The sequence below is a fragment of the Chlorocebus sabaeus genome, chromosome 3, assembly GCF_047675955.1.
Source record: "Chlorocebus sabaeus isolate Y175 chromosome 3, mChlSab1.0.hap1, whole genome shotgun sequence".
NCBI classification, from domain to species: Eukaryota; Metazoa; Chordata; class Mammalia; order Primates; family Cercopithecidae; genus Chlorocebus; species Chlorocebus sabaeus.
The window spans coordinates 21,650,645-21,667,243 of record NC_132906.1 but is presented as its reverse complement, the minus strand read 5'-3'; the positions used below and the strand labels follow the sequence as shown (position 1 = coordinate 21,667,243).

Here is a 16,599-nt window from a genome sequence, read left to right as displayed (position 1 = left end):
GTGAGAAGACATGGGAGAGGCAGAGAAGCCCAGAAAGCTGTGCTGAGTTGTAAAAGCAGGAGAGAAGGTCCTTTCAGCTGTTGGAAAAGGCTGAAAGAAAGCAAGTGTGAAAACTAATGAAAGAAATCTAAGACTAGAAGAAAGTCATGAAGAAAGCATTAGGAAGTGGGGAGCTGGTCCCTAAAGGCCAGGGAAGTGGCTCTACAATGTTGGCATGCATCAGAATCACCCTAGAAACTTGCTGAAAGGCACATCCCTGGCCCCATCCCAGAATCTCAGATCCGTAACATCTGGGATGAGTCCAAGGTCTCTCATTTAAGAGATACCAGAGTGGTACAGATACCTCAAGATGCCAACTAGCTGTTCATACTGGGTCCTCCTACCTTGGTTATGCATTTAGAGAGGATGCAGATACTTTTTGTCCTATTGCCAGACACAAGTATTCATAAGTCAGTTTCAATGTTGGTAATGAGAACAGAGGGGGGCGGGGGGGAGGAGGCTCAGAGACAGCCCAAGCACAGTCATTGCCCAAGCATAAAAGTGAAGTCTTGGTGCCCAGTTAGTAGTCTGGATAGTTAGGGTTAACCTAAGGTGGAAGTAACTTTCAAAAAAAGTGTTCTGTTCAACTCGTTATTCACAAGTATTTGGCATTATACAATAAAAGCTTTACAAAAAAAAATGCTACTCCTTGCAAAGAGCAATGTATAGAACTGAGAAGATACCTTAGGTTTGGGCTGGCCATCATTTCACATTTCATAGCGTGGATGTGTTTTACATGGTAGAAGCACCAGTTCAAATATTAATATAACTGTCTGTGCGCGTGCGTGTGTTTCTGTGTAGGGGGTAGAGCAGGAGAGGGGAACTATCACTTCTTAAGGGGAAAGTTTCTTGATGAAAATTAGAAGTGACCACTTGTTAAAAGGAAGGACATTTGTAAGATGGGAGGAAAAAGAGGTCACTGCTTTTATACTGCAGACGGGTGAGAAAGTCAGAGGAGTTGTTTTGGAGGGAAGGATTGCTGTTTAACTTTCTCTCTTTGGACAAGACCAACTACTAGTTAGGATGAAGTCATACAGGGCTGAGTCCATGGTGGAGTACTACACCCAAGGGAGGTGCACTGTCTGCAGGGGAGGGGGTACAATTCCTGAAAGCCGGTGTCATTTTATGATCTAGCTTGGCTTAGCTAAGTCTGACTTTCCTAAAAAATAATCTTTAAAGCCTTTAGAGGATTTTTTAAAAATGGCCCTATAATCTTGGAAATCAAAATAGGGACTGAAAGTGACAAAGAAAACTAAAATCTAATTAAAAGGAAGAGTGGGGGGAAATGCCCCCTCCTGAGATGCTCCTGCCTGGCCTTGGGGCTCAGTAGGAAGCAGGCTGCTCTCCTCTCCTCCATAGCCGTGGCACCTCCTCCTGGAGATCGCTGAATCTTTTGGTAAAGCAGTGTCTACTGTGCAGCAGTCCCACTCTGCTTCCCTTCAGCTTTTCAATGTGTGAGCTCAACCGCTGCCTTCCAGAAAGAGCCTCCTCCAGCTCTTAAGTTCCAGCCAGAAGGCTTCTCTCCCTCATTTGACTCCCACTACAGTGTGAGGATGGCCCCTCCTGGAGCCCTTCTAACCAGCTTCTACCAGGTTCCATATCTGTAGCTCTCCCTGCGGCTGGGCTGGGAGCTGCTGAGGCCAGGCCGGGCAGGGGCTCAGAGCCTTGCTTCCCCACCCTGTCCCTGGCTTGGCCTAGAGTAGGGGGCTCAGCTCATGCTTGCAGCATTCACTTCTGATGTGTTTCCTGGAGGTCTCTAAAGGCATCCTCACCTGACAGAGCATCCTTCAACAGCATTTTAAATGACAGACTTATCCTGCTTTTGCAAGAAGTGAACATGTCTCTTTCCCTTGCTTCTTTTCCTCTGAGGAAAATGGAGATGGTTTTGGATGGATCAGAGGATAATAATGTCAATGGAAAAGTGATAAGGCCTGACGTGAATTCTCCATAGTGGCAGTAGCCCAGCGGCACCTCCCAGTTTTGCTGCTGGTGCAGACTACTTCCTCAGGAAGAGCTCTAGGGAGGAAGGAGCAGAGAATTTTTTTTCCTGAGCCACCTGCTGCCCGTTGTGCCTCCAGACTCACATTTAAGCCATCATAATAACAGGATCTAACTTACCTGCATTCTCCAAATTATCCTTATTCCACTGGCCTCACACAAAGATGAAAATAGACACTGCATTGTGCTTCTGTTTAGCTTTCCCTAATAATAGCTAATGTGCAGATTCGAATACACACTGCACATATGAAATGTTATGTCAATGCTAAGTTGTAATAATAATAATCCTGCAAAAATATAGCAGAAGAAATTTCCGTGAGCAATTTGAGGAAGACTGCTGCTTCAGTGGTGATACGGGTATTATTGAAAAGCAGGTCAATTGTATTTTCTTGGTACCATAAGAGGCTCTCCAGCACGAGACTGGCTGTTGGCAGATGTCATCCCGGGATACTTTCCAGGTCTGTGCCTGGCCACTGGGAGGCACTGATGGCAACAGCAGTCATCGAGAATGAGGCCACCAACAATGAGGGACCCCGAGCCTCTATTGGTCTTCTGAGCATGGCACTGGTCCTTGTCTTTGGCCTTCATTAGCCCAAGCAAAGTAGACTCAGGAGACAGAGTTCATGGGAGGTGAGCATAACAGGAGAGGAGTTTCTGTCACCTTTATTCTAACTGAAGGCACCGACACTTTAAAAATCAAACATAGGTGAGTTCAGATGGATGGAGTGAATAATCTCATACTGGATCTTTGGAATCCTGAGATCAGCATGGGTCTATGGACAAAACTCTCCCAATAAAGCATTATTAGGAACTCAGGCTCTTGAGCTCTGGGATTAGTGGGTATCACTGTGGCCGTTTGAGAGAAGAGAGACACAGGGAAGAAAGTAGGATCCCTAAGTGGTTCAAGCCAGGCCTCAAGATTTCCTGAAGGGTGAGTTTAACTTCTCCATAAATCATCCCCAAGTTTGTCCTGCAGAAAATGCATGCATGTTTGCTTTAAAACAGGATCATGCTCTCTGCTTTCGTAGCAGAGTCTCTCTCCAGCAGAACACTCCCAAGATAGAGCCAGAAATTGAATGTTTTACTTCTGTTAGGAGCAAACTAGCCACTACAGTAGGGTCCCTGGTTCACTCCTTTCTCTGGGATGGGTAGCACTTACGTGAGCTACCATGGTGGCAATACATCAAGGAATACAGTTCTAGAGCCACACCTCGTACCTCCAACCAGCAACCTCTGTCTCCCAGAAACTCACTTCCATCATCTGGAAAATAGAAATAATAATCATATTGACTGTATTGTGTTTTCATGAGGGTGAAAGAATACTGTGTAAATAATATGCTTACCACAGTGCCTGGCACATAAAAATCATTAGCTGTCATGACCACTATTGCTATTCCCATTACTGCTACTGTTATTTGAGGAAAACAGAATAGTGACTGTGCCTTTTGCCCAAATCTTCCATAGAAGATAGCCAGGGCATGGGGCAAGCTGAGCTCATGGGACCTGGGCACAGGGATGCAAGAGGGCTGCCTTCCCAGGTGCAGAACATGGAGCTGGGGCTCATACAAAAGGAGATCAAGGAATAAAACCAGAATGACAAGCCAAACATGTGATTCTTTCAGAAGCATTTCTCCAAACAAGCCAACCACAGCCCCAGTTTAGGAATCGGGAGAGAATGAGGAGCAGTCTGAGCAGTGGCTCGCAGAGTGTGGTCTCTGCACCAGCAGCATCAGCACCACCTGGGGACTTGGAAGAATGCTAATTCTTGGGCTTCCTCCCAGACAAACTGAACTGGAAACTCTGAGGGTAGGGCCCAGAAATGTGTGTTTTAATATGCCTGTCAGGAGCCTGTAATGCATACCAATGTTTGGAGAACACTGGGTTAGAGTAACACCAGCTGCTAGATAAAGAAGTCCTGAATTTTCAGTGGCCTAACCAAGAAAAAAAAAAAAAAAAAAGTGTTACTTTTTCAGCACACAACAGTCCAAGGCAGATATTCTGGGCCTGTGGGCACCTTTCCTCCATGTGGTGACTCAGAGACCCAAGCTCGTTCCAGCAGCAGGCAGAGAATGAGGGAATGTGCAGAAGGCATCCCCACTCCCCCTCACACTCCATTGATGAGAACTGCTCACATGGCAACCTCTGGGCAGTCACCTCTCAGGAGCAACACTGCTGTATACAAAGAGAAGCATGAGTCTGAGTACACAGTGTGATAATGTCTCTCCCACAGAACAGCATCTAAAGGCCTCAAGGCACCTCACAAGAAGATTCAGAATGCAGAGAAGCAGATAGAAGCTGGAGAGAGTCCCTGTCTCTGGGCCATAACTACAGCTCCCTTTCATAGGGGAGCAGGAGGCAGGATCGTGACTGAGGAGGCAGCCGTTGAAGGCACACAGATATTGTGGTGGCATTTGCCAGGCCAGCCTGCCTCCGTCCTCCCGTGTTCAGGTGTTCAGGGGCTATGGGTACAACCGCCTCCCTGGGTAGCAGCCAATGAAATTCTTGAAAAAGACTTTCTTCGCATGTGGGAAAGAAAGCTGCAGTTCAGCAGTGTCCTTCCAGCATTTCAGGAGGACATCTGGCAAAGTGGAGGGGGAATGTTAAACACAGAGTTCCCCAAACACACAAAGACTGAGGGTTCTGGAGAAACACAGATATTGTTAGAAACAATATGTTAAAATGTTTTATGATTTAGTTACATCTTGCCTGAGCATGAAAAAGATATTAACAGACTGGCAGCTTACTGGGACATAACCCAAAATAACTTACATGTTTCATATATTGCTAATTATTTTTCTGAGGCTGGCTTAGGCTGGTGAGAGAGATTCCAAGGCTTTCACCAGATTATTTACTTAAAGAAGTTAAGCATGGCATTATCTGTTCCCATGGAAACACAGTAAGGAGACAGAAGAGGAGGTCACTTTGGCCATAATTAATGTAAAGGATAATGGTTTATATAGAATCTAGTAAAGAATATAACAAGATGCTGCAATACCTTTAAGCCTTTTCTTCAGCAGTGCAGTTCAATCTGTGGATTGATTTTCATACACTAGTGTCACTTTGGTCGTTTTTTAGTCTAGTGCTGAGTTTTTGAAGTATAACAATCTTGCCTAGCAAAATTTTTCCAATATCATTATTTCATTTTTGATCCAATCAGAAAATTCCAGTATTCAGAATTTTTCTAAAGTACTGAGTAAGTAGAAATAGATGACTATGCTGGCCTTAAGCTTCTTGTGAATGCTACAGCTCCTCACCATGTTTTCTTAATAAATACATAAATGGGTGGTTGGTGAATTAATTGATGTAATCCAGAGGCACCACTAGATTCACCAGTGCCTTTAAAATCACCAACAGAAGATTTAATCACCTTCAGTCCGGTTTACATTTAAGGTGTCTAATTCTATTCTTTTTTTTTTTTTTTTTTTTTTTTTGGAGATGGAGTCTCACTCTGTCACCCAGGCTGGAGTGCAGTGGTGCGATCTCGGCTCACTGCAGCCTCTGCCTCCCGGGTTCACACCATTCTCCTGCCTCAGCCTCCCAAGTAGCTGGGACTGCAGGTGCCCATCACCACGCCCAGCTAATTTATTGTATTTTTAGTAGAGACGGGGTTTCACTATGTTAGCCAGGACGGTCTCGATCTCCTGACCTCATGATCCACCCGCCTCGGCCTCCCAAAGTGCTGGGATTACAGGCGTGAACCACCGCGCCTGGCCTAATTCTATTCTTTTTTTATTAGCGGAAATTGGTAATCCACATGGGGTGTCTCTTAGATATTCCATTTATTGGCACCCGGTGCACTCCTTAGGAATTCCTACCGAAAGATGCACACTGTACTTTTTTTAAAAATCCTTATGCTTATTTGGATAGTGGATTCGTTGTACAGTCTCATAAGGTAAATTTTATCATGGAAGACTGATGACACATTTTTCCAAAACTCTTTAATTTAGTACAGTATTCCAGAAAGAACTAAAGAGAAAGAGAGAAATGAAAGAGTTGCCCTTTCCAATTTCTGAATTTTTAATACACTGAGAAATTATATTAAGTCAGAAATTATTAGGATTTTTTTCTGTTAGAGCTCTGGCCCAAGAAACATAATATAGGCTCTTCCAGGCAGGCTTGTCTGAGGAATAGATTCAGGGCTGCAGTATGACACTGAGTGATGTTTACAAACAGGTGGCCTGAAGCTAAGTGGAGTCAATATACAATTTCTCACCCTTTAGAAGATAACTACTTGCTGCCACATGAGTAACGAACATTTTTTTGTAAAAATCAAGCTTGAAATCATTTAATCAAGAATGTAAATCAGTTATGTGCCCCCATTATAAAAATGTTGATGAGATTTGCTATGGTATTGATTTTTTTTTTAATTTTTTTGGTGGGGGAAATTACAGCTGTTACAGGTTTTTTTAATATGATGATATCACATTCCTATTCCGGGAATGCAAACAATATTATATCCTGCTTGGCAGGCACTGTGGTCACTTGGCTTAGCCAAGAATAAGAACTCTCAGCAGTACCATTCCATAGGTTTGTAAGAGATCCCCTAAAATAATGGATGGTATACTTTCCTGTATGTATTTATGTTCAGATAATTTATTTAAATAATGCTGCTGGCACATGCTTTATAGCTGCTTGCATTTTGCTATACAGATTTCAGCATATCTTGCAGACTATGCAATTCATTTGGAAAATGTAATTTCCATCCCTGCATACTAATCGATTTCTTCACAAACACCTGCTATCAGTTATGATAATAAAAATGCCACTCTGAATTGAAAAAGGGCCAAATAGAGCTTCCTAAGGAAATGACTTAAGTGTCTTTGAATGCTACTAAATGTAGTAATGTGCCTGTGTAGTGCCAACACTTTTTTCATCATTTGCATTTTCTGTGATTTTGCCCTATTACAACATCCCTCTCACAAATGATTCCTCATAACCATTTCCTTCTGGCTTGGTAAACGGAGCTGTCAGGAGGTGGTATCTCAGGGTGTGGACAAGATCCGAAGCTGGCTGCACAGTGTTAGAAGGCACTGGCTCATGCCGTGGGGTACGTGCTGGATAATTTCTGATTTTATGAGTAAGTCTCTGAAAGCTGTAAAAGTGGCTGCTCCTTGGTTTTGCACACACATACACCAAATAAAATCTCCTTTATTCATTCTCTTCAGCCTCCAGTTCATTCCATGCACCATTGCCAAACTAATGTTCCTAAATCCCAATTTCATCATGTCCTTCCAGCACCCCAAGCACTGTCAGTGGTTCTCAATTGGCCGCTCCATTGAACCTAACCTTCCCTATCGTCTCCCATCACCTGACGTGGATCACCTTTCTCTCACTGCTGCCAGGCAAACACTTGGCTTCTGCTCAAGTTTCTCTCCTTCTTGCCCCAAGTATTCTACCTTTGATTTTCATCTCTGGGCTTTTGCTTATGCTCTGGCTCCTGACTGAGAGACATCCTTCCCAAGTTCTTGGGTTTTTCATCTTCCAAAGCCCTCATTGATTCCTTCAGTCTGAATTTTTCTTTCTCTTCTCTGAACTTCTATAGGATACTTTTTTTTTGTCATGCATCTAGACTCATTTATTCATTTATTCATTCAACCAACGTTTATTGAGTGCCTGCTGTATTCCAGACATCACATTATCCTTTCTTCCTTTGAAAGCAATCGTTTCTTTTAAAATGTGTCAGTTTCTACTAGATTTTAAGCTCTTTGAGAGAACAGATGTATTCTGTCTCCTCTTTTTGTGGTCTGAGATGCCCACACAGACCTGAGCACAGGTAAATATGCAGTAAATGCCTGTTAAGTAATTGATCCCTACTGATTTGAGGTAGGGAAATGTCTGGGTAATTGCATGTTCTGTTTGATTAGTAGTTCAGTGTGTACCACACAGAGATTATTTTGCAAGATGGAATACTGTAAAACACTCAACAATAAAACTATTATTAACATAATTTGACGTTTGATATTTGAGGAGAGCATTCAATATGGTCTCAGAGCACCTCGGTAAAGCTTTATCACCATGGAACTGTAAGGCACGGTCTAGTAGAACACCCAGGAGGCGACCTTGATTTGAACACCCAGGAGGCGACCTTGATTTGGTCCTCTAACACGGGAAACAGGGGCTGCAAACGTGCATGCACTGACGCCCTGGTGTGCAGTGGGCTCCACACCGTGCCCTTATCTACTGGAAGTTACATGTTTGAAGTTTCTGGTAACAAGCGTTTCAAATTTGCTTTCACTTTTCTCTTGCTTACACAAGTGGGGAATGGCTTTTCTGTGAGGGGGAAGATGAAAGGGAGACTGGTGGGAGAGTTGGTGGGGGAATGTGAGACTGGTTTTGAACAGCCTGGTAAGAACTGAACACATGGACCGACGTAATCAAGAGCAGAGACTCTGGAGCCTGCCTGCAGCCTGGGTGTGAAGGCTTTCTGCTACTTACTTTGTGGGATTGGATGAGTTACGTAACTTCTCTGTGCCACATTTTTCTCATCTGTAAAGATGGGGATAAGACTAGCACTGGCATCACAGGCTTGATGGGGCTATGAAGTGAGTGAGTTCATACAAAGCTCATGGTCCAGTACTTTGTGAGTGCCCAGCAGGCTATGTTGATTTTCGGAGAGCCCCCTAAGCAATAAGATAGAAACTAGGGAAAGGGATTCCCTACCCTCAATCTTTGTTTTGTACCATTTGTTTTCTTTTTCAGTTTCGGCTATTTCTGAAACCTTGAGATGTGTGAGACCCCGAGTTCACTGTCTTGGTTTCTTAATAAGATGGACATATGAAAGAAGTCTGAATCTAAATGTGGAGAACTGGGGGTTTCAGGGCGAGGTATGAGAGTAACCACTCAGCCTTGTAGAGGAAAAGAGTTTTAATCTGTTGGTGAAACAGATGGAACTGGGTTCCCATTCTGATCGGAGTTGGAGGAAAACAATCTGCGCAATTTGTCCCAGCAGTACAGCAGGAAGGAATGGTGTGCATATAAATTCCTCTGTCCCCTGGGAGGCTGCCGCATGTCTCAACCTGGAGAACTGCTGATTATTTGAAAGAAAGTGGCCCTCCAAGGAGCTAAGCAATCCTGTGGAAAGGGGGAAGACAACATTTAGTAGATATGATCGTTGCCTGGAATTGTGAATGTTGTCGCCACCTAGCACCCCATGCCAATGTCTGTGAGGGTGTCCAGCATTGAGGGAGAGGTCAAGGGACACGAATTTGGGAGGAATTAATCCCGTGCCCATAAGAAACATTCACACGTAAGACAGGACAAACAGAATAGATAAAGTTCCGAGAGAAGTCATGCATACTGACTACAACACAGACAGCCCCGGGGTAAGGCATTCTGCTTTGATTTCTGAGCTGGTACAAACATGAAGAACTTGCGTGGCAGACTCCCTTTCCCACAGAAGGCCTCCTCAAGCTAAGCGAGAAGGTAACTCACTGGAACTCATTCTGTTTGTCCTTTAGCTCTGGCTGCTCAGGCCTACGCTCTGAAAGAGGAGAACGACAGTCTCCGCTGGCAGCTGGATGCCTACAGGAATGAGGTGGAGCTGCTGAAACAAGAAAAAGAACAGCTTTTCCGAACAGAAGAAAACCTCACCAAGGACCAGCAATTGCAGTTCCTGCAGCAAACCATGCAAGGCATGCAGCAGGTACCTGGCCCAGGTGGTTTTGTGAGAGAAAGGGATATGTGCATGAAATGAAAATGGAAAGGCAGCTGCGTGCTGGAAAGGGTAAAGGAGAAGAAATGACAACCAAAAAGCTAAGTTCTTAGGACAGAAAAGTGCTAATGACTGTTTGTGGAAGGGTAGAATCTAGAGAAAAGCCAAGCCAATCACTTTTCCTGTATTGCTCTTAGGATCTAGTCAGGTTCTATGAGCACATTACGTGTTTAAGAAATGTTTGTTGATGGAACAGATGAAGCATCAAGAGTTTTGGGAGACAGGTAACTTTAGAAAGAGGACAATAGCTGTGTTTCTGTTGAAGAGTGCCAGACTTCATCCTAGCATACTGAATTTAAAGGTGTGTATTTATGGCAATTGTTAGGAAATGAAAGTTGAGGGCTTTGGAGGATAGAAAAGGAACAGGGACTGTGGGAAATAAAATGTTGACGAGGGGGAAAATTGACTGTTGGCAGTGAGGGAATAGAGTCAAAGATTCACAGCCAAATTTGTATCTGAAAACCTCAACTGGTACATGATATTCTTAAGGTGTTTGGGCCTTTGAGTTACCTTAGAATAATAGAGCATAAATTATCATCATGGGGATTTTTAAATTACTCCTCTGAATATACAAATCCAATCAATATTTTCTTTAAAAAAGATTGTTTTTATTTAAACAAGGGAAATATAAGTAGAATGATGGAAAGTTAATGTGCAGAGGGTCAATTTTTTTTTAATTCCCCCATCCATATTGACTGCTCTGTAACATCCAGAGCATGGATTGCCTACGGAAGTATCTTAGTGACTAGAGGTAACTACTACAGAAACATCAGCCTAACAGGGAAAAATAATTGAGAGGGAGAGTATAAAAAAGAATCACGGATTGGGAAGTGAGAAAGTTAATGACCAACTCGCACAAATTATGTCTTAAACATCTCCTGCCATTTTAAAGCAATTTTTGAGTTTTGGCTTAGAGTCCTAACTGGTTGATGTTCACAGTGTGTGTTAGACTAATCAGTGAGATTCAGAGGTCAGAGCCAGCCAGGAAAATGTCACTACAGTTATTGCTCAGGTCTCTGTACTTGGAAATCGATGTAACAGCTGCTGTGTGAGACTTCTGGGGTTGTCCATATGCCCCAACATTGGGTGTTTGTCGGCGCCCTCGCCAAGATGAGAGGCCATCGAGTTCCCCAAAGGCCGTGACGCCAGACCTAGCCCAAAAGCCACGATGCCACACTTTACACAGCTCTCCCTCTTTCCCTCTAGAAAAGATTACCCCAGTTGCTTTAAAGGTATATAAAGTATTTTAGGTTATTGCAGATTATTCAAATCAAAAAGAAGTCAGAGGAGGCGAGGGCGAGCTGCTCGGTCAGGGCTGCAGAAGCACTGAGGAGCCACGTGCCTGGTCCACAAAGGAGCAGTGTTCCAAATCACCACCTGAGCCATCCTCCTGAACGAGGGATTCAGTTAAGGGAGCTTCTCATCTCTTTTCAGCATCTCCTTGTCAGTAGGAAATGTACTTTATATAACTAAAAATGTAGTAGAGACAGAAATGTATTATCTCACAGTTCTGAAGGCTACAAGTCCAAGATCTGGGGTCCAAGAGCAGGGTTGGTTCCTTCTGAGGCTGTAAGGAAGAGTCTGACTCCTGCCTCTCTCCCAGCTTCTGGAGGTTGGTTGGCAATCTGTGGCCTTCCTTGACTTGTAGACACATCACCCTGCTCTCTGCCTTCATCATCCCTTGTCATTCTCCGTGTGTGTGTGTCCAAATGACACAATTCATACAGGATTAGTGGCCCACCTGCTCCAATATGACCTCATCTTAATTACTTATATCTGCAAGGACTTATTTCCAGATAAGGTCCTAGTAGGGGCTAGGACTTCAACATTTGGATTTGGGGTTGGGGGGCAGGGCACAATTCAATCCATAACAGACACATAGTAGACAGTCAAAATATCTATGTCAAATGAAGGAATGAATAGACAAAGGCCTGGAGGCAGGCCTAGCATGGTGCCTGTGGGAGCTCTGGACTGTGTGGGATCCTGGATCATGAAAAGCAAGACAGGGAGCGGGAGAGCCAAGGCCTGAGAGGTGTGTGTGGTGCCTCCTTAACCTACAGAAAGCACTAGGTCCCTGGTGGCTGCTGTGATTTTAATGTTTATTGTTTGTTAGGCAGATGTATGGCTATCTCTGCGGCAGAACATTTTTAATAGAGTTTTAAAATATAGGTGCTTTTTAAAGTCTTATTTCTATCATGACCTACCATGTGTGAATAAATTACCACAATTCGCTAATTTGAATCCCACCACAAAGAATTAGCCTGACTTTAAAATCTACCTTCAATCTCCACACTATCTACTTTATAAATCAGAAAATCATGGTTTCACATGAAAGATGACAGAGAGAGGAGGGGTCAGCCTCCCATATGTCACCATTTCCACAGTCTATGTTTGGGAAATCATTTCTGTAACAAACAATAAAAAAAGAAACAGCCTTAATGACCTGAGGACTAGCAGACAGCTTTTGGAATCGCCTTCAAATTTAGCCAAAAAGTCTCTAACCTTTCTTTCTTTAACCCCTTAAGGATATGATCACTGACATCACACAGTTTTTCATGTGTTCGTGAAGAAAACGCTATGGGCAGGGTTCCTAACATGGAAAAACCCTTGGGTGACTTTGTCTGGATGTTTCTGAGTTTACCCCTGCACCATGTGAGTCACAATTTAATGATATGAAAGGTTTCATACAAAGGAGAATAACAGCTTGTATCCATGGTAACACAGTAGCCTTTACCTGATCATAAACTGGCAGTGAAGTTAACTTGTCTCTGCCTCAGGGATAGTGAGGCTTTTGACTTTCATTTGTAACTTTAGGTGTACAAGGAAAGACTATACATATTTTTAACTCTTATTTTTCTTCAGGTTACCACACTGAATTCTTTCATTAGGTTTATTGAGGTAAAATTTACATACAATGAAATACATTCTTTTTAGACATAACGTTCTGTGAAGTTTGACGAATGCATACAGTCACATAACCACCGCTACCACAATCTATATATAAATCAGTTCCATCACTCATTCCCTCTTGCCCCTTTTGATTCAACCCCACTCCCAGCAACCACTGCTCTGTTTTCTACCCTTATAGTTTTTCTTTTTCCAGAATATCATATAAGGGGAATTGAACAGTATGCAACCTGTTGAGTTGGGTTTCTTTCTTTAGCATAATACATCTGAGACTGATCCATGTTGCTGTACGTATCAGGCATTCATTCCTTCTGATGCTGAGTAGTATTCTACCATAAGAAAGAGCTGTGGTTGGTTTGTCTAGTCAATAGTTAGTGGATGGATAGTTTCCAGTTTGGGACAAATAGGAATAAATCTGCTATAAACATTCACTTGCAGGCTTTTTGCTTAGACATAATTTTTCATTTCACTTGAGTAAATCCTAGGAATATGATTGTTGGGTCATATGGCAAGTGTGTTTTACTTTCAGAGAAACTGCCAAAGTCTTTTCCCAAGTGTCTGTACCATCATACCTTCCCTCAGGACTGTCTGCAAACTCCAGTTCTGCATCCTCATCAGGCAGCACTGGCATGGTCAGTTTGTCTTTTTTCATCACTGTAGTACATTTGTAGTGATATCTCATTATGGTTTTATTCACACATAAATTTGCAGTATTTTTATTTTCATTCATGAGGATAGGTCAACATGTCATAATTTTTGAATAATCCACTTAAAAATCAGAATTCTTTTTGAAGCCTTGTGTAAATCATATTGACAGGACTAATAAATATTTGGATAACAGCAGGATACCATTAAAAACTGCTGACCGTAAAAGTGTATATGACTAATGATGACTATGTCAGAAGGCTTCTTCCTAAATACTTTATGGGGATGCTTTTGAACAGTGTTAAATCTAGTCTGAAGACCAGCTGTCTTAGGCCAGCAAGCCATTGGCCCATATGGTGCAGTGGCTCTCTCACACTCTTAGCTTGACATTAGTAAGGCGCAAGCCTGGTCCACTGTCTTGATAACTTTCAGCAAGGGAGGATCAGGGAAAAAAAAAATGGGAAAAGTAAGATGATTATGATCAAAAGCATTTAGAAATTAAGTGACAAGCATTTTTTTCTTTATAGTCAAAGTAGAACATATGTGTGATTTTCTGTGTGTGCATTGTTAAAATCTCACCCACTTAGACTAATTTTATGGAAGATGAAGAAATATAACATTACTACTTTCCTAAAATACAAAGTAACCCCATTTAGTTTTGTCAGCATGTTGGGTAAGAGTCAGACTTTGGAATATCTATTAAGGAATAAATGAAACTAGTTTTGAAATTAAACATAGTGATTACATCTGACCCCTTGGGTAAGTTCAGCATGTCTTCTGCAATCTTGTTGAAACTATTTAGTTGCTTAGTAAGTACTTTTTTTTTAAGAGAAGGAGAAAAGCTTGCATTCAATTCCTCCCCAAAATTCACATGTAATTAAGTCTGATGTTATATGTCAAAATCAAGATCATAATAATGTTAGCGGTGGTGGTGATGGTGGCTGTGGAGATGAAGGGACTGTGGAGGTGATGGTTGCCATGGTGGTAGAGGTGACTGCAGTAGTGATATTGGCTCTGGAGGTGAGGGTGATTGTGGTGAGGATGGTGGCTGTGGTTGTTTTGGTGACTATGGTGGGGGTGGTGATGAAAGTAGCTGTGATGGAGAAGGTAACTGTGCTCGTGAAGGTAACTGTGGTGGCGAAGGTGGCCGTGGTGGGGGTGCTGGCTGTGGTTGTGTTGTTAGCTATGGTGGTAAAGGTAGCTGTGGTGGCTGTGGTAGTGATGGTGACTGTAGTGAGAGGATGGTGACTGATGGTAATGTCAACTGTGGTGATGAAGGCATTGGTGAGGGGGATGATAACCTCCATTATGTTGCTGGCTGTGGTGAGAATGGTGGCTATAGGAGTGAAAATGGCTGTAGTAGCTGTGGTAATGAAGGCAGCTATGGTGAGGATGGTGGTTGTGGTTGTGTTGTTGGCTGTGGTGGTGAAGGTGGCCACGTTGGTGCTCGTGGCTGTGGTTGTGGTGATGGCCATGGTGAGGATGGTGTTAAAGGCGGCTGTGATTGAAAATGGTGACTGGGGTGGAAATGGTGACTGTGATGGTCATGTTGGCTGTGGTGATGAAGGTAGCTGTGGTGAGGATGATGACTATGGTGGTGAAGGGGGGCCATAGTGGCAATGGTGGCTATGGCTGTGTTGGTGGCTATGGTGGTGAAGGGGGTCATAGTGGCAATGGTGGCTATGGCTGTGTTGGTGGCTATGGTGGTGAAGGGGGTCATAGTGGCAATGGTGGCTATGGCTGTGTTGGTGGCTATGGTGGTGAAGGGGGTCATAGTGGCAATGGTGGCTATGGCTGTGTTGGTGGCTATGGTGGTGAAGGGGGTCATAGTGGCAATGGTGGCTATGGCTGTGTTGGTGGCTATGGTGGTGAAGGGGGTCATAGTGGCAATGGTGGCTATGGCTGTGTTGGTCGCTATGGTGGTGAAGCAGGCCGTGGTAGCATTATTGGTGCTTTTAATGATTAGAAAACTTTAGGGAAAGAGATAGAATGAGCACATTCACGAATATTTTATGGGATTTTTTTTTTTTAAATTTCTTAAAACCTTGTCCCTTAAAAATTGTAGAAATCCTCAAAAGTGCAGCAGACCAGATGCTCCCAGCCAACTTCACAAGGTAGTGCTCCAGAGCACTGAGCAAATGCAGGGCTGCAGGCAAGAGCACAGAGAAGTGTCACAAGAGTTTGTGACAGGAGGCTCTCCTTTTTCCTGATCATTTTTCACTTTTGTTTTCTGTTTTTAATTTCTATCTGAAATACCCACCAGTCCGATAATGGACCTAATAGGTGGATGCTTCATGCCCAGCATCTTTTTCCTATTATCTTCCATTTTAACTTTATCTTTGATCCTTCCAATTGAAGTTTCTGCTTGGTAATCATATTATTTTATTTTCAAGAGGTTATTTTGTCCTCTAATCATTCTTTTCATGCAATCTTAATTCATATCTTATGGGTGCAGTATCTTCTCAAATCTTTTTAAGAATACTAAGTAGAATTTTTAAGATCTTTTTGGTTCCTGAATCATGTCTCTTTACTTCAGGATTGGTTGTTTAGCTATTGTGTTTCAGTTTCTCTTTTATGTACAGGCTTCTTCACGAGCAAGGTGATGGCTGGCAGCCTGTGTATATTTAGGTGTGGAGGGCTTGGTTTGCTTTTCTGTGAAGCTCTGTGGCTTTGCTCATTGCTGTGTCTGGATCTCCTGCATGGCCGCGTCTTTCTCCTGGGCAGTGGCCAGCCAAGAGCTCTTTGTCAGGCAGGCTTCATTTTAAGGAGATTTGGGGATCCCTTGAATGCCAGGACCTGTCATACACAAGGAACTCCTGGAACTCACTTTCCTTTCTCCTTGTTTTTTTAAGTTTATTCATCGACAGACACTTTAATTGAGTCTCTGGAGGAAGAAAATACAAACACATTGCCTCTGACATCTTGAACAGGAGCCTGTTTCAGGGGCCTTTACCTTTCACTTTAACCCAGTCTTTGAATGAGTTCTTGGTTGCCATGTGGCCGGGGCGGGGTGGGGTGGGGCGGTGCAGTGGGAAGTGTGGGGAGTATTGCAAATTGTTCTGGCTGCCCGGAAACATACAGGGAAAGGAGGAACAGCAGGCAGGTTCGTGAATGTCGAGGAGGAAGGACAAGGGAACTTAAGGTAGCATACTTTGGAGTGAAGATAGCTGTCTCAGCAAGAAGAGGCAGATGCACAAAGTAAAATAGTTTCTGAAAGCAAGAAAGGAGGACAAATAGGAAAAGGTGACATGAAGAGGCTGAAGTATGGAACAAAGACACATAAATAGTGAACTTGCTCT

At 43.1% G+C, this 16,599-nt stretch overlaps 1 protein-coding gene across 5 annotated transcripts in view; it reads left to right on the top strand.

Moving 5' to 3' along the window:
- ENOX1 (ecto-NOX disulfide-thiol exchanger 1) overlaps positions 1-16,599 on the top strand; it is a 582,538-nt gene that overhangs the window by 474,840 nt on the left and 91,099 nt on the right. For all 5 annotated transcript variants that reach the window (XM_037986753.2, XM_037986751.2, XM_073013850.1 and 2 more), the window contains one exon: positions 9,495-9,679. In XM_037986753.2, coding sequence (XP_037842681.1) covers positions 9,495-9,679 — 185 coding nt within the window. The remainder of the gene's footprint in view (positions 1-9,494; positions 9,680-16,599) is intronic.